This window comes from Paramisgurnus dabryanus, chromosome 9 (genome assembly GCF_030506205.2).
Source record: "Paramisgurnus dabryanus chromosome 9, PD_genome_1.1, whole genome shotgun sequence".
In the NCBI taxonomy this organism is placed as follows: domain Eukaryota; kingdom Metazoa; phylum Chordata; class Actinopteri; order Cypriniformes; family Cobitidae; genus Paramisgurnus; species Paramisgurnus dabryanus.
Window position 1 is genome coordinate 20,659,482 of NC_133345.1, and position 18,705 is coordinate 20,678,186.

General features: G+C 37.4%; 1 protein-coding gene across 2 annotated transcripts; it reads right to left on the reverse strand.

Moving 5' to 3' along the window:
- Positions 1-935: 935 nt before the first annotated feature.
- On the reverse strand, positions 936-13,611 carry caprin1b (cell cycle associated protein 1b). 2 transcript variants are annotated; one of them, XM_065283069.2, is made up of 18 exons: positions 13,457-13,611; positions 12,547-12,726; positions 10,992-11,054; positions 10,822-10,908; positions 10,418-10,656; positions 8,026-8,108; positions 4,353-4,502; positions 4,189-4,241; positions 4,018-4,101; positions 3,746-3,913; positions 3,553-3,661; positions 3,414-3,475; positions 3,211-3,321; positions 2,950-3,093; positions 2,700-2,853; positions 2,349-2,552; positions 2,121-2,227; positions 936-1,446 (listed from the first exon to the last, which is right to left on the reverse strand). In XM_065283069.2, exons 2-18 carry the CDS (start codon positions 12,724-12,726, stop codon positions 1,360-1,362), a joined length of 2,085 nt encoding a protein of 694 aa, XP_065139141.1. In that variant the 5' UTR covers positions 13,457-13,611; the 3' UTR covers positions 936-1,359. The 2 variants fall into 2 exon arrangements, with proteins under 2 accessions (XP_065139141.1, XP_073671836.1); XM_073815735.1 differs by lacking the exon at positions 936-1,446 and adding an exon at positions 1,565-1,615.
- Between the last annotated feature and the right edge of the window lie 5,094 nt (positions 13,612-18,705).

The following is an 18,705-nucleotide window of genomic DNA, read 5'->3' on the forward strand; positions in this document are numbered from 1 at the left end:
ACGCAAAAAAATACTCGGATAAATTAAAAGTAAAATAATTAATGGTCGAAGTCATTAGGTTACGCCTAATTTCCAAATTATTAGTTATATTTTTAATAATTTTTAAATATTAAAATACATTTTATAATGTAAGAAATGTCGCAGTTTACATGTCATGTGCTGCTGGGACAATCCAAAAAACGATTGAAATTTTTGTATTAACAAAAAACGAAACAAAATTACGATTAAAAGACGCCTTTTCTGATAAGCTTTTTGGGTCTTTTTTAGTTTTTCCCCTTCGTTTAAAAACCTTTATTTTTGAAGTAGCGTGAAATATAACCCATCGTATAGCGGAGATAACGCAACAGGAACTACATAAATATAACGTTACAGGGGAAAAACGGGTACATAGCCATTTATTTTTTGAAGAAGTACTCTTTGGCATTCCTTTCATATAAAATTGTTAAATTGAGGACACATTTCAGTTGTATTCCTGTACTTAGATTTTGACATTAAATCTCTGCACATTATAACCACCTCAAACATTGTAAAGAGGCTTGATTTAAATGTTAATACAGTGTTAGAACAAAGCCATAGGTGTGGACACACTGCCTTTGAAAAGTTTGTTATTATCAGCCATTTCTCCATTTATGGCATCACGTTTTAGGACGGTGTAGTGTGGGTAAAGTTAAACAGCTTCCAATATGAGAAGAAAAGTCTAAATGGTAGAGGAAAACAGTATAGAAGACAGGAGTACAGGTAAGGGGCTTTGGCTTTATCCATGAACCAAGCTTATATTTATGTTATTTAGCATTTCTATTAAATCTCAACATTGTCAAAGTTATACTGATTCCAAACAGATCCGTTTTAATGCTTCTGCATAAAGCAAAGGAATTACAACAACAAATATGGTTTTGTAGTGAAAGACAACATAAAAAAAACTGCACCAGCAATGGTTAATGCAACACATCTTTATTGAAACTCGAGGCAACAATAACTTTACAAACTGAGGGGCCGAGAGCATCTTTAAAATGTACCAAATGAAAAAACGTTAGAACCCAAATGAGTTAGTGTGAGCAAAACCGTGGAGCAGAAAGTCAACTCTCAGTACTGGACCAGTTGTGGTAGGTACAAGAGTTTTATTTTATACAAAAAAAATAAGTTAATGAAGTTGTTCAAGTTTACAGGAATCTGTTAGAAACACAGGGTAGCTTTAAAATCTTCAGTTTTGAGCTTGGGATCTCAATTTTGAACCATTTCAAATTTAACATTTCAGAATAAGAACTGTTTGATCAATCCAGGGGGACAGGACATGTTTTTAAATGTTCGTGTGGTCCAGGAAGCAAAGTCAGTCATCAGGTCACAGTCAGTCTTCAAGACTTAAGATCGCATGGCTGAAGCATTTCCTCGGGACACCCCTCTGGTTCCTTGAGCAGCACCACGTTTATAGTTCTGTTGGTAACCATCCTGCGTAGAAACAAACAAATATTAAGACAAGTTCAGGTTATAGTATAAACATCCAGTGTTCAATACTATGTAATGCATTTAAAAAGATACATTTTGTTCTTTAAAGGTAACACCTAAAAGGAAAGTTTTCTGATTATTTACTAACCCCCATGTCATCAACGATGTTCGTCTATATTTAAAAAAAAAATGCAATTTAACAATCTTTGTGCCACCATATTTGAATTTAGAATTGTTATTGTTGATTTAAAACACATTTAACCATCAATAATAAGCTCAAAACATTTTTTCTCTAACAAACCTATGGATTTGCTTTAGAAGACATTTATTATCCCACTGGAGTCATATGGATTACATATGATGAATGTGCCTTTAAAAGGTATAAAATATTGAAGCCCGGTCAATGCCATTATAAATCAGAGGTATTATTATTCTAAATTCGACTGAAGAAATAAACATCCTGAATGACATGGTCCAGTAAATAAGGAGCAAAGCATCTTTATTCTTTGAGTAAATAAAGGAAACAATTTTCTCTATACAAATTGTTACTGTGGCTACTATGGCTATTTGGTTGATGGTAAATCTGATTATATTGCAGGGGAAAGCAACACAGACTCCAATACATAAAAAAATGAGTGGTTTAGTCAATCTATATAGTAATGGGTATGTGGCCTTACCCTCTGGTAGTTGCCGTTAGAATAGTCCCGTGGTGTACCGAACTGGGGTTGTCCATATCCTGAGTTTGCAGAGTTGGAGAAAGGTGGCCGATAACCGTCGTATCCCCCTTGAACAAATAAAAAAAAAAAACACTAATTATTCATGCATCCATCAATAATCCTCCAATTTAAGCAAATATAAATGACAAATGCAAAAGCTGCAGTACTTCAAAAAACATTGTTCTGTACCTCTGAAACCATTGGATGGTCCTCTGTAGCCGTTGATCACACCGCGTGAGTTTCGAGGACCGCCTCGAGACACTCCTCTGCTGTTATAGAAAGACTGTGCTTGACGGCTGAACCCATTGCCCTGACCATTTGGCTGCTGGGACATTGGCTGGTGGCCAGTAGAGTTAGAAAGCGACTGGTCTTGAGAATGGAAGGCACCAACCACTGTAAAGACAATGGGCATATTATTCAGAGTCCACACTTTCTTTTTTTAATTCCACTCATTTCACCCTATGATCCCTTCCCACATGCATGGTCCTAATTAACTGGAATCCTTTCGATCCTTCCTATATAATCCAAGGATTTTCTCACCAGACTGGAGCTGCTCTGGTGGCATGTCCGTTTGCTCCAAAGGGTGCTGCGTCTGGTTATTAAAACCCTGGTTGTAACTGTTCTGGTACTGCCTGGTCTGCTTTATTGAGTCTGTATCATTAGCCGGAGGGACAGGCGCATTAAGGTTGAACACCTATCAGGAAGAATAAATTGAAAAGTGTAAGAGTAGTTACAGATACACATCCACCACTAAAAACCATATAAAGTCATTACAATAGAGAAGCATTACCGTTTGCATGGACTGGAATGGTGCTGCGTTGACGTTGATGCCGCTGCTGTGCAGGGGTTTGGAGCTGGGCTGAAATACTGGAGTTGGGGAGGCCTGAGGGAGAGATGTGGATGGAGGTGGCTGCTCTGTCAGGGGCATGGAGGTCTACACGGAGAACATAAATGTACAGGTTGTCAATTTTTAATCCAATGATTTAAAAAAAGCCTTCGACTAGTCAAAATAATGCTTGGATAAAAACGAAAACAAGGGTTGACAGCTTACCTGAATCGGATCAACGGAGTCTATCTGTTGTCGAGGGTCAGCTGTGTGAGAGGACTGGTACAGTGTGGGTTGTGTGGAGAAGGCTTCTGGTGATGGAGAGACCATGAGTATCTAGGAGAAAAACATATTTGTAAAAAACTTTGGCATTTACCCAAGTGCTTGTGATGGTCTGTGATCAATTTTTCCAGGAAAACTCTGCTTACTTGCGTTGGTTCAGGTTGAATGAGAACAGCTGGAGGCTGTGCGAGGCCAGAATCTGGGTGAGCTAAAAGTCCAAAAATGTTAGGAGAATTACCAAAACGATTAACCCATAATAACCACAAGTATGTATCAAGAACTTACCTTGTTGACACACAATTGCTGACATGTCCATTCTTTGGGCCGGCTTCATAGGTTGTGCCGACACAATAGCCGGATCAAGGGCCTGCCCATCAAACTCGAGCATGGAATCCTGAAATAGAGAGGGGAATTTGATTCAGACTTTATTCCATTTGCCATATGTAAATTAAAACCATTTCACAAAAAACAACCTCACCTGCATGAAGTTGTATGGTCCCTGCATCTGTGCCATGAGATTCTGAACCACCTGCTTCCTTACCACAGGGTCCGAATGGGGTGTGGGGGTGACTGGAGTTAGTGGGTGGGGCTCTGGGACAACTGGGGAAGGAGCAGTCTGCTCCGGCTGCTGCATGGAGTTTACCATCTGTAACGTTCAATATACTGATCAGTGCATTTGAAACAACCAGTTACAGACCAAAAAGTCACAGCTGAGGTCATAAGTAGCCACAAAATTCTAGAGCACCTTACCTGCGTTTCTACACTCCATTCTTCTCCTTGCTCATTGTCTCCACTACTGTACGAGGTCTCTGAAACTAACTGCCTATTTACAAACTGGAGAGAAAAGCAAATACATTTAGATCAAGATTTTTTGTGTTTATAAAAAAAATTCTGTTAAGGAAATTGATATATGCGTCTTACCTCTGTTGGTTCAATCGGAATGGGGTCTGTATACTCTTCTGTCATTTCACTCTCTGTAAAGAGACAGAAAAGGTCACTTTCTTAGAGAAATCAGTCTGGATTTCAGTGGTTTCAAAATGATACAGTCGATTGTGTAACATGAAACAGGAGGAAATGAATTTTACTTGTGTCTGCAGGGTGCTCGTCTGCTTCAGACACTTCGATTGCAGCACTCTGCTCTTCCTCCTCTGCACAAACTCCATTCTGATGAGACTGCACTCTGTCAAAGTAACCGCTCTTCAAAACTCGCTCCAACGTCTCATTCAGTGCTTTATCTGAGAGAGAAAGAATCAATTTTAACAATGACGCTTTTAATGCACTTCTCCACTATCTGTTGGTTTGTTTTGCATGTAAGGCCCGAAACAAGATGCATTCAGTCATTCCAAAAAAGCAGAGCGTCGAAATAACTTTAGGGCTGATTAGTATTAAGCAAACTATTAGTTCAGATCCTGCGTAGCTAATAGGCAGTAGTTTTTTTACCCAAAATGTCACTCACTGGTTTACGCAAGTCTGCAATACCACAATTTGGGGAACTTTTTACAACACCAGGTCAAAGATTTCAAAGCACATCACGAATCGGACACATAACTGGATCACGTTTAGGGCTGGGTATCGATTCAGATGTTCCAGATCGATTCGATTTAGATTCACAAGCTATCAAGTCGATTCGATTTCTATTAAATTTTTGATTACGATTCTCGGGCCGTTTTTTACACTCCGTTCTCCATTAGGGCTGGGTATTGATTTAGATGTTCCAGATCGATTCGATTTCGATTCACATGCTATCGGTTCGATTCCGATTCTTGGTTTGGTTTTCCATTCCAGTTCTCAGGACCGGTTTTTATACTCTATTCCCGATTCAACTCAATGAATATAGATTTAATACAAATACTATATTAATAAAAAAAGAACAGCGAACAGCAGTTTAACAAGTGGGTAATTAACGCTTTCACCGCCAGCGTTTTTAAAAAAAGTTGCCAGCCAGCGCCAGCGTTTTTCATGATTTTCACCAAAGTTTAATGCCTTCCAGAAAATGTTCTTCTTTAAATAAATAAACATACAATATATCAAATGAAAGAACAGACCCTCTCCTTTCAAACAAAAAAAAACGTTTCATCCTACCTTTAGTGGTTCTTTTGCAATCAGCTTTTGAATATGGGTAGGTTTTTGCAAAAACACCATATTTTGAGCAAAAAGCAAAAATAATTCCATATTTGTGACGGACTTTCATAGAGATCCCATTCAGAGCGATCTTTAAAACAGACACGGACATGCAGCAGCTTGCCATAGGGCAATACTTCCGGTTTTAAAAAGTTGTGGAAGGGCGCCACCTGGTGGATAATAGCGGTATTGCGGAAAGACGGAAAATCTCGTCATTGGCGGGGAAGCGTTTTCTCTTAATTGACGAGATATCTCGTCAATGGCGGGGAAAGAGTTAAAAGAAATTAAAAGCCACAACACCATCTTCATTGTCTTGCTTGCGAAATCTAAAATGCTTCCATACCTCTTGACTTTTTATGTGAAGGTGGCATTAACGTCGATGAAGCACCTGAAACCACCATTTTAAGCACTCAATGAATGAATGACAGGCTCACCTCTCGCTCCTTGGTCACATCGCGCAAGGCAAAAAAAGGTGACATCTAGTGAAGACGACTAGTAATAAGATTAACGTTAATCTTACGTTCAATGTTTGCGGAAATAAATATATAAGGAAAAAAAATTGATTCTTTATCGATTAATCGAAAAATCGCTTTTTTTGCCCATCCCTAATCATGTTGAAACTGTAGTTGGAGACATTCAAAAACTATAGCTGAAAAGCTACACTTAACTCCCACAAGATCCACATCTCAAAATGCGTATTCGTCAGATGGTCAGACATCAGTGTGTGATCAGAAGTTAAAGATTCACATCTATAACTTAAAGCCCCCCTGTAGTCAATAATTGTATCATTTAAAACTCATCTTTGAGCATCATAATTGGATATGTAAGCGTTTCCTTTGATAATATTTTCTTCTTGTTTTAAAACAGCTTGAATGTAACTCATTTTGTATATACAAATCTATGAATATGCAAATCATTCCACGCCTCTACTTAATCACACAGCATAAGACCATAGAGATATATGTAAAAGGATGCTAAATAAGATAGTTTCAGACACACAACTGCTAGGTCAGGTTTCACACAATGCATATGTGAACTGCGCATTTGCAGCACTAATTATTTTAGTGCTGACGTTAAGAGGTAAGAGCATTTACACTGCACATTTGAGGATCACAAAAGTAAACCTGAATGTGTCTGTGCTGCAATCATTTAGCACAGTGTCTGTCAGGGTTTCCCGCAGCATATTTCAGTTAAGGCGGCCCACCTAAGCTTGGAAACCCTACCGCCTTAACTAGGTCATAAAAAGATTGCTGCACAAAAGGCTGTCAAGTGTATCTCGGAGAATAGCGCGTATGCGCATCACACCGCGAGCGGGGACGCGCGAGGCATGCCGGAAATGAGAAAGATGTGGTCCGGACCGTCACTGTCTGGAGGTAACTAGCCAGTTGATAAAACATCTCCGAGTATAGCGCAGACGCGCTTCACACCGCGAGCGTGCACGCGCACCACACGACCGAAATGAGATAAGACGTGGTCCGTCATGTCTGGAGGATAGCCAGTTAATAAAACACGCGTCCGTAAGAACTGTAAGTGGAGTTATGTTTTGGTTTTTTTAAGCCTGTTATTGTATTAGTCTATAGTTCTTGCAAATTTAAAGTTAGCTGGTGATTTTGTTGTTTGAGCAACCTGCTAGGGTTTCACGTGCCTGTTGATTAGATATAAATAAATATAAATAAACAATTATGTGCATTATTTACATGCTACAGTAGTTACACTCCTTTAAAGGCGGAGTCCATGATGTTTGAAAGCCAATGTTGATATTTGAAATCACCTAAACAAACACGCCCCTACCCCAATAGAATCTGGACCTTCTGTTGATAGACCCGCCCCACACATACGCAACCCGGCATTTGATTTGATTTGATTGGCTATAAGTGTGTTTTGGTAGTCGGCCCGTCTCCTTTTCCAAACCGTTTTTCAAACATCGTGGACTCCGCCTTTAAGATAATGTCATTAATAGTGGGAAATAATCAGTTTTTACCATTTTTGCGCTATCATTGTTCGCCAGACGTTCTACAACATCTGCTTTAGTCTGTGTTTATTAACTCTTTAGTTTCACTTCATCACGCAGCTATTCCCGTTAGAGGTAAAAACATTTAATTCATTAATAATCTAGTATGTGTTCATTTTTGTCATAGTTTCTTCAAAATTAGGTTGAGTGTTTTAAAAATAAATATTTTATTTATTTATTTTATTAAAATATTGTAATTTTCATCATGACACATACGCCACGCCCCTTTGATTGCCACGCCCTCAGCATTATCCACCCACCCAACCCTACCACCTTAACTAACAAATTTTCTGCAGGAAACCCTGTATATCTATAGTATAGATATCTATAGTACTGATTCACACGTTCAACTCTGATAATGGGATTGGTTACATGTTTGTGACGTATGAAACTAAGGCAATTTTAAAACTGCCGTTTTAAGACAGTGGAAAGCTAAAAAATAATTCAGAAAATATTCAGCAATGGTGTTGAATGGTGAACTTGCACTTGGTTTGTCTTAAAGCATATTAAAACCACCACATAAACAATAAAAAAAAAAACCTTGGGAACTTTAAACATTCCTAATGCACAGCATTTCTCAAGAACCATTAGTCTCTACAGATTAGGATAAAGCTGATGTTACATACATGTTGTTCCTGCTACGGGCTTGTCCTTGCCCTCCAAAAGTTCCCATAAGTGCTGAGATGCTTCGTGATACTGGTCAGGCAACCTGTGTGAGAGAAAAAAGCAGCATTTTATGAATACACAGCCTAATTTAAGCATTTAAATTTCAGAACAAAAGGTACAATCAAACAGACATTTTGCACACTGGTATTTTATATTTAAAGGGGTCATGCCATTAGAAGTTAATTTTGCCTTGATTTACTGACATATAACATGTCTTTGTATCATTAATAAGTATCAGTTAAAAACGACCTCCTCATCAATAACAAAAGCATTTATGTAATCGTTCTCCGGAAAAAAAAGAAGAGAAAAATGTCTGATTAGTGATGCACACAGATATATACATTTTAATATGACCTGCCTGCTCCAGGTCTGCAGCCAGCGCCAGAGAAAGATACAGCACATCATATTGTTGGCTCCGCCCACTGGCATTCAGTGACTGAACTTCAGTCAGAGCAGCAACTCAAAAGGATCTAAAGGAGTAGTTGTTTACAATCATGATAAGATTGTAATTACAGTAAGATTGGGATCTCATAAGAAATATTGTGCTGTTGCCTGCAATTGAAAAGAAACATCTTTGCAGGGCTTCTGAAGCAGGAGTGGGGAACCCTGGGCCCTGGAGGGCCACTGTCCTGCAGAGTTTAGTTCTAACCCTCATCAAACACACCTGAATTTCATTTTCAAGTAATCCTAAAGACTTGAATTAGATTTTTCAGGTGTGTTTAATTAGGGTTGGAACTAAACTCTGCAGGACAGTGGCCCTCCAGGACCAGGGTTCCCCACTCCTGTTCTAAAAGATTCTGACGTCAGAGAAAAATGTATTTTTTTTTTTTTTAAAGATGTACTGTCATATCAGTGCTGACCTATGTACCTACAGTTTTGAACTTAAAAAGAATCCAAGAATTTATTTTAAATAATATTTTGCAACCGGTAAGTTTTGAGTTACATTTGAATTTTACACAAGGGCATACATTTTTGAAACATGCTTGTATTGTATTGAAAATCTGTGCTTATAGTTGCTGGCAATAAGTGGATTATTTAGGGTACAATTCTCTGTTTAAAAATGTTTCTGTGTTTGTACACACTAGCTAAGAACAATGTCGCGTTTCATTTATTTGCTTTCTTTAAGTGGTAAAAACTTTTATCATTGGGCTTTTGAGATTGTGTGTTTATGTTTATGTGTTGATGTCAGACACACCCAAACAAAGAAGCTGTATTTGTAGTGAAAGTAGCCACAGCATGCAGGCTGTCAATCACAGAAGTGGGCGGGACACAGAGCCTAGGTGAACGCTCTTAAAGGTGAAACACACAAGTCAGAGGATGAAAAAAGGGCGGGAAAAGATCAAAAAATACTTAAATTTGAATGTTTTTCCGACCTGAGTAATAATATAAATACACCTCAGAAAACATAAAATAAAGAAACGTCATGACCCCTTTAAAAGCACAAATTACAGTGAAAGTGCTACCAAATTTATGATGATTCATTCTGAAACACATTTAAATTCTTATTTGGAAGCATAAAAACCTTTGAAGCACTTGTTTCAATTAGGGCTGGGCGACACTGACCTAAATTAAAATCTTGGCTATTTTGGGATGAATGACAAATATCTTGGTATATTCAATATAGCGCATGTTTTCATGCAAGTCAAAGACTCATGCAAGATGTCACAATAAACAGCATATTAAATTAAAAAAAAGTTTTAAAAACATGTACATTTCTGCCAGAGCTTCTGTTTGCAAAGGAGGGTCATAAAAAACCATACCGATACAGATGCCATCGTCTCATCCTGCATCTCGTTTTGGAAAAAATTAAGATACATCAACAAAACTCAATTTATCGCCCAGCATCAATCTGAATTGAGCTTTTCATTACAACTGGCAACTACTGTTAATAAGCTATACCTACACTATATAAACTAGTTATTGTTTTGGTATTGTATTGGTCTCTGTAATTGGTACTGCCAGCTTTCCTACTCATTCATCAAGGCAATATACTACAGACACGTTAATACAACTTTGGACTCGGAGACATCTACCTCAATATTCTTACTTGGGGCTACCTGCATCTCTTAATCTTGCCTTTTATTGCATTTGTAACGGCCACTTCTCTGTTTTTATTATTCAATTGTTCTTATTACTGAGCCTACATTATGGCACATAACACTATAATGAAACAAAGCCACTTTGATTTTCCCAGTACTCTCCGCCTGTGTTTCACTCATTTTAATTTGTCTACGGTCTTATAAATACTACTTTATTGTAATTGTCCAAATGACAAACAGATGCCTCTTGACTCATATTTTGTTGAAAGGATTTCTGTGAAAGTACACATGAAAGTAATGGACATCACTTGACCTGATGTTTTGGTCACGTTCAGGCCCCACCAGTTTGTAAAACTCATCCAGGGCTGTTAGGTCACCCTCCGTAAGGAGAGAGGGACCTCCAGCTTCTTGCAACAGCTCATGCCGCACGCTTTCATCCCCAAGTCGGTCCAGAAGAAACTGCAGCTCCAAAACCTTTTTCAGCCTCTTCTGCTCAAACTCTTCTCGCTGGAGCTGTTCACGGCGTGCAGCTTTCTTAACCGTCTTCTGGATCTATCAAATGCACACATGCATTGTAGCATCAAAGGCTGAGTCAACTTGCAACTAACTAACTTGAGGTACAGGAATTCATAACATTACAGATCTGTACACTTTTAACGTGTGACGTAAAACTGCCTTGGGCTACAGAAAGAGCCAATTAAATTGTCATGTACTTACTTCTTGACCCAATGCCAAAAAGCTCTTATGCAGCTCCCGTGCAAATTCCAGGTTATGGAGTACTTCCTGATACTTAGACAGTGCTTCCTAGATAGATTCAGAAACAGAATACATTTTATTGGAGGAAAAAAAAAAAATCAACAGATGAAAAAAATCTGCGGTTTACTTACCAACTGGTCCTGGTTGAGACGTTCTCCGCCGGTATTCCTGGCCTGGTAATCGTCAAGCTTGCTCTTTAGAAAAAACATAAGATAGTTATAATATAGTTACTATTAAAGGATTTTGTAAATTACCCCACTCATACAAAAATGCATTTCTACAAATCACATTCAAATTTATATTTACGCATTCACCCAACACTTATCAAAATTGACATACAGCGCTATAAAATATACATTTTTATCAGTATGTGTTCCCTGGGAACAGACCCCATTGCTAACACAATGCTCTACCAGTTGCTACAGTGACACAAAAAGCATCTGAGGATAAAGACAGAAGTATAATTTTCCCACAATCATAAAAGCAGACAATTCCAGCTGTTCAAGTGAGCAACAATTTGCACATTGCTTTCTAGAACGCTTTGTTCTAATGTACATACGTTAGTCAAAAATGTTGTAAGAGTTCCTCCTTACTGTTATATATAAGCTATAACAATGTCAACAGCTTATGCATCCCTAACAGTATGGTTTCCCCAGGCACACATCTAAAGAAATAAATTCGATACAATAAGGGAAATAATAAACCAGGTAGTACCCATGAGCTGCACTACATCACTAAAAGCATCTAACGGAAAGCTCAGACTCAGAAACCAGCAGCCAAATGCGCTTATTGAGAATCATGAGGACACACAATAGTCATGACCTATTTATCGCGACAAACCCGCTCGGTTAGGAGATCATCGCGAAATAAAAACAAGCCATATACGTGAACATGTGCGTCGACAGTTTTTCACAACTTACGCATACAGAACCCGTTTCGGGTCGCCATATTAGCTTTATAAACATGTGCGTTTCTATGGCTCGCTGAGATGGAAACAACTGGACAAAAAGCGTGAGGAAACACACCAGAATGTATATAGTGTCATTATACGGGTTATTAAATCATGTTAATAACAGTTTTAATGTAAAAACTGTAGTAATTAACACGAGAATTGATATAAAATCATACAGTATGTAGACCCCGGATAGCGTAAGAGCTATGGAGGCTAACCGGTTAGCGTCTGCGCTTGTGAATACAAAAGAAACAACAGCGAGCAAGACCTATCCATTTTAACTTAAAAAACGAGTTACAGTTTAACAAGTTTCTTGCGTTTTAAAATATCGTTTACGGCCTTGTTGGCTGAATTTTTTGAATTTGCTTTCTGGTTAAAGTCTTAAAGGCAAGAGATGCAGTGTAGATTTGATGTTAAAAATAAAATTCATATCGTATTTTTAACAATTCAGGAATTTCTGAAGAGTTTTCAAACGTTCACAACAACTAGGTACTCGGGTAGCTGAGGATGTCTAGTCTTTCATTCTCTTTGATTTGTCTACTGTAACCTGACATAAGATTTTCCTTTTCTCTGGGTAAGGTGCAAAAATGACTGTAGTTTCGCATGTTTAGTTATTAAACATTAAAATAAGTGATCTGGTAAAAAAAACATTTAATACTTGTACACGTCTGTGGCTTTATCAGTCACGCCTACACTTCACACTTTTACAGTAATATGGAAAGAGAAATCGGTACCTTTTTCTTCTCCATATTGCGGACTTTCTTTTCAAGAACCACCAGCACCTGCTTCATGGCCTCTGACTGGGTTCCAGTCAGCTGGTTGTTGGCTGTGTTTTGGTTCATTGATCCAGGACCAGATCCCAAGTCTGGGCTGGCAGACTTCACAGTCCTGGTGCCATTTGTTGCCGAGGGCATCTGATAATGGATAAACAGGTTGGGTTTTATCAAACATATTGTAGACCTACACCCAATTGTCCTACATAAAGATAATGTCTTGATTCAACAAGGCTTGCTTTGTTTACACAAAGACATTGGCTCAATAATGTAGAGTTCCGGCTTGATTTTTAAATAACTAACGTTATATCCAAGTATATGAAAAAAGGGTCAAATGGACAGTGCTTTAAAGTGGTACAGCCAGTCTAGATTTATATCACACCATAGCATGTGTGAGGTACTGGCGTCACGAGACTAATGCTGTGATAACGTTAGATGACAAATTAGATTTTTCAAGCGACAGTTATGTCTGAGCTTGGAAACCAGATTTACTTTTTTATCGACTTCTTCAAATTGGTCAAATAAAGTGCTGGTTGGTGACACAAGTATAGATTTTTAACAATATATGACAGTAGATCTCCATTCCTGTAATTCCAGTGTATGAGGAAATTACCACAGCATAGATTTTGGCTTGATAGTGACAAATGTTTTCAATGACAGACCTCCAAGACAAATAAAAAAACACTATCCACAACACCCATACATGATTACAAAAACAGTAATCATTTGTAAAAAAGTAAGAGGTTTTCTCAAAGGCCGAGAGTACAACACACTGTCATAGCAACATTTCAAATAGAAACTGTACATTTTTATCACGCAATCTAAACGGCCAAATCTTTACTTCAACGATCATCTGGATTGATGTGCTCACCTTTATGAGCAATATATCCACAAGGGAGAAAAGCAATCGTCAGAAGTTAATAAGCCGAAGCGTTGATTTAGTTGCCTTTTGGTTTCTCTTCCAATGTAACGTTGGATCCGCCCCACCGGCCTCACCGAGAACTGAGAGCGAGTGAAAGGAGAGGAAAACGTTTATAATAAGGAAGGGCCCCGTTTATAGATGCCCAAGATTATGCCTGTAGTTCGCTGGCGTTTATTAACAGTTTATACGAGGGATAACCGCATATCCGACAAATACACAACTAAAAATGAAGTTGAGCTATGATACGCATAAAAAGAGTTTTAAAGTTGGCTGAATTATTGCAACATTTTATTAGGTTAATACACAGGCAGAAAAAGTAATCTATTTTATTTGTAATTCAAGTGTGCTGGGTTTGTAAAGACTTTTTTATTAATATAAATATTACTCGGAAAGTAAAATAGACAGAATTTTAAAATTGTGATAATTTGTACTGGGTTGAGGAATGTATTAGATTAATTTTATTGCGGTCATATGTTGCCTACTGAAGTAAAGAGCAATAGCATTTTAGGTTGTCCTATGTAGGCCTCAACGCCATATGATTGTTGTAAATTAATATATGAAGAGTTTGGTTCCAACACGAGATAACTCGGTTTTTAAAATGTTTCTCAAAACATGTGTATTATTATATTATCATGTTTTTTTATTGCGCTACTTAGCTGTATTTTTTAGTTATGGAGACTCAGTTAAATAAAAAACAACAAACTGCAGTTTGATTGAATGCACAATCAAAAAAATGAGATGTTTTAATTTTTTTTTAAACTGGGTTTTTACGGGTTTTGGAACCAAGCTCTTCATATATCTCTGCAAGGTGTATGTGTCCTGGTCCTGTTTTAATCCTTGCAACAATTAAGTTAGTGTACACACAACCTGTCGGCAGATGGCAGCAGAGAGATTTAGATAAACCTCAGGCAGCTCCAAATGCCTGTCCATCCACTTGTTAGTTTTTATTTGAGCAGGACGAGACTTTAAATGTATTTTATGCATTAAAGGCTATTATTTATGTAGAAAAGTTACAGATCCCTTTAGATATGTCTTTGGTAATGATTTCCAATAATTTCTATTAAGCATATATCTGTAAAAAACTGCATGCTTAGTTCATGGATAATGTGAATGTATAGTGGCAATGTGGTTTTGTTTGGCAAATTCAGGAAGCAGTTAACATGGTTGCTCTGCTCTCTGATAGCACTGTTCTATTGAAAGGGTGTTTTCTTTCAGAAATAATACTGATTAGAGGAAGATCCCATGGGATAATGAAGCTCCCTTTCGAACAATGACTCATTTCCGCTCTCTTTTGTGTTCTGCGGTTTACTGTTAAGACGCTACTCTTAAACATTTACAGTCCTTTAATGTCTATTGTACCATTGTCACATAAGGGCTGTGGAGTGGCAATTTATCAAGATTTCAGCAAGTCACAGACCCATGTGACTGTTTTGACACCGCTTTGACTACGAACAAACAACTGTTCACACAAACTTTTTGAAAAGGAGCCAACTATAGTTCAATCTGAGATTAAACAGGAAGCAGTAGCCTGACTATTGCTGTTACAGAGTATGTGCTATCAGAGAGCCAACAACACATCCAGGCTCTGTCCTTACAGGAAATAGGCCTTACTGTGCTTACTGAACCTGTGATGGATCAGTTGTTTAGTAGGCTAAAAAGACCATAATTAAAACATCCAATAATAGGAAGTTTATGGATGTGTTTCAGTTTTTGCTTATTGAATGGTACTGTAAACGATTAGTTAATGGAATAGCATTTCTTGTTTATGTGCTAAATAGCATTTCTGAAAGCTTTGAGATATTAGTTGAATGATTATAAGTGGATATGGTCATTTAACACATATTATAAGTATCAGAACTGTATGCCTTCCTATAAAATTAAAAATAGTGAATAATAATAATCATATGGCTTTTTATGGAAAGCATTAATAAAAGCATGACTTTTTATGCTTTTTATACACATAACATAAGTTTAGAAAAGTGTCCATTAGTTATGCCTTGCTAATTGCAAAAGCTAGGACCAAGCAACAGTTGCAGTGCCTTACTGTGTGGATCTATTTTCATAGCATTTTTCTGCTGGCATGGAAGTATTGTTAATGCAAAAAAAAAGAATAATATAATGCAACCATGCAAGCCATGTTGTAATACTGTATCCCCAACCAAGGAAGTGTACCCTGAACTTAGGTTTTCCTGCAAAGTAGATGAGTTGACAGTCAGTGGTTTTTTGAAACACTGTCTGAAATGCCATTCTACTATCAAGGGGGGCCATCTGGAGTTATCCAACCAATCAGAATCCAGCTGGGTGATCAAGTGAAACGAGTAGGAAGTCAGCATGGCTCATACAACCCCTGGCAAGGTTCATCTGTGTTCACTTCCTGTACATCCTCTGGCTTTACTGTGTCCAATCCACAGGAAATGGTGGACGCCTTACACAAATTTCTAACAGCTATTAAAAAACTGTTGAAAAACGCAATATAAATGTTTTATCTGTGTTTTTATCTGCCTAGGAAGAAGCATTTAAAGACAGTAGCAATTTTTAAAACACAAGTTTCGAACACTCACTCCATCTGCCTTTCATCAGATTGTGGGCACTCAAAATTATTTACATTTATACACTTTATATCTGTTAGGAACTGCTGCATTTGTGAATAAAGTAATATATAGAGTAATCCCAGCTGAAGGGCACTTATAGGGACAGATCAATGTAAACACAGCCAAAATACATTATTTTAAACTGCCACTGGGATGGACCTCTAAAAATTGGCATGATGATTTTTGCACCATGTTCGGTGTCCCTGGAGCGGTTAGGCTGTGTTATGCTGGGGTGTTTTATCTCCTTGTCCAGTACTGCACCAAGCACCTCTGGTAGGAGATAAGAGGAGTTTTTCCCAACGACATCAAGCAGAAATGGGTGTGAGGAGATACATCATTAGTAAACGGTTTAAAAGGGCCAGTTGGTGTCCTTTTTAGCCTTATGGAAATAGCAGATGTAATGTGTTTTTTCATATAACTATGACTTTACAATTATGACTTTTTAACATTTATATTAAAGAGCACCTATTTCATTTCGAAAAACAACATTATTTTGTGTATTTGGTATAATGTGATGTGTTCGCGTGGTTTATGGTTAAAAACACATTATTTTCCACATACCGTACATTTTTGTAGCTCCAGATTTCACTCTCTTTCTGAAACACATGGATTTGAAAAGCTCTGTGTCCCTGATTGGCCAGCTAATCTGTACATTGTGATTGGCCTGAATACCTCTGACATCAGCTGGAACTGTGAAGCTCCTTACCATTTTTGAAAGATAACAATGCAATGCCAACAGGAGTTAACTTACAGGGTGTTGAGTCCAAAGCGGGAGAAATTATGATAATGTTGGTCTTGTCTACATCACCAATCCCAGGAAGTAAACTGTTGCCTACAATCCGTTTGTATGTTGTAGTCCAAGAAAAGAGATTTATGTTGGAGACAATAACTCGCGTCATCATTTACTTTGGGGTTTGTACCTTTTGCATATCATTAACATGTACTAATACACACCTACACACCAAAATAAATTTAAAAACGTGAATCGGACAATAGGTGCTCTTTAAGTGTGGTCATTAGTTGAAATGGCTGAGATTATGGGGTGTAGTTGGACATGTTTTATATGTTTTATACTACTGTTGCACTGGAATTTTACCCCCCCCCCATTTCCATCCCTGCATGGGTGTAGTGCACTCTAAAAATGGCTGGGTTATTTTTGACCCCTAATTGGTAAATATTGGACAGAACTCGTGCTGGGTTAAAAATTGATTTTTTTTTTAACCCAACTGCTGGGTTATTATACCTCATGAATGCATAACAACAACCCAACATTGGGTCACTTTTAACCCAGCACAGGGTAATTTTGAAACCAGCATGTGTTCTGTCCAATATTTACACATTATGGGTCAAAAATAACCCAGCCATTTTTAGAGTGTAAGGTAATGTTAATGTTAAGGTAACAATTCCTCCATTTACAGTGTTTTTGAAAGACAACTTATTAAAGTAATAGACAAATTAATAAATTGATTCACAATAGGGTGCATCTATTGGGTTTTAATAATGTGCAAATACAATAGTATAATTTTGGTTCACATCAAGTCTAATCTTCCAGTAATAGCTCAAGACAAAGAAAAACTGAGCACACTTGTAAAATATTTTATCGTAATCAGTTATGACAGTGGTTCTCCAACTTTTTGAGTGTGCAGCCCCCCTTGTGCATGATGCATTCTTTCGCACCCCCCCCCCCCCCCAAAGAAAATGTATGACTAAAAACAGTTCTAAAACGTAACATTTAAAAATAATAAAATAAAAAAAATTATTATACAAAGTAGGGCTGTTTATTAGTAGCCTTATTTTTGTTAGGTTTAATTACACAGAATTCACGATAAATTAATGCATTTTATCAAATTAAACTGGGCCCCCCTTGGCTCCATCTTGAGGCCCCCCTGGGGGCCCCTGCCCCCTGTTTGAGAACCACTTAGTTATGCGGAGTATTTCACAGGAATTCACAGAGTATTTCACTTCAATGCTTAATAATATAATATAATTATAATATAATAATTATTTCATTTAGCACATTTTCATGGTTCAGAACTGTTGTTAAATTACTTTTGTAATACATTTCAGCACCATTTCACTTTGACTGTTATGTTTTTTTCTCCAGTATCCATTTTGAAAACTATTGGTTGATTAATCGGTTATGGCAAGCAGGGACCAACTTCTGTATCTGTAAAATCCACTATTGGTGGACCTTTACTAGTTATAGCTTTTATATCTACCCACATGAAAAAAATAGGCTACTGTAGTATTTACAATAATTTACTGTATAGTAAAACACTGAATAATAACCTTCTATAATAAATATTAAAGTATATGAATTATCATAATTAAGTACTACAGTTAATCTTAAATAATTAGTACAATTGTTAATGATTATAGGCTACTATAATTACCATAACTACAGTATAGGCCTACTACTATAACCTACTGTGTGAGAGAGAGAGAGATACTAATAATAATTTATCCTATTGTTTATGGTTAGGTCAGTTTGATCCAGTAATTCGGCCTCAGGTATTTCATGTATAAAGAGTCTGTCGTGAGCTCGTGACCCCTTGAGTCACGAGTCCACGGGTTTTATAATTGACTGGAGAGCAGCGGCGTCAAGGA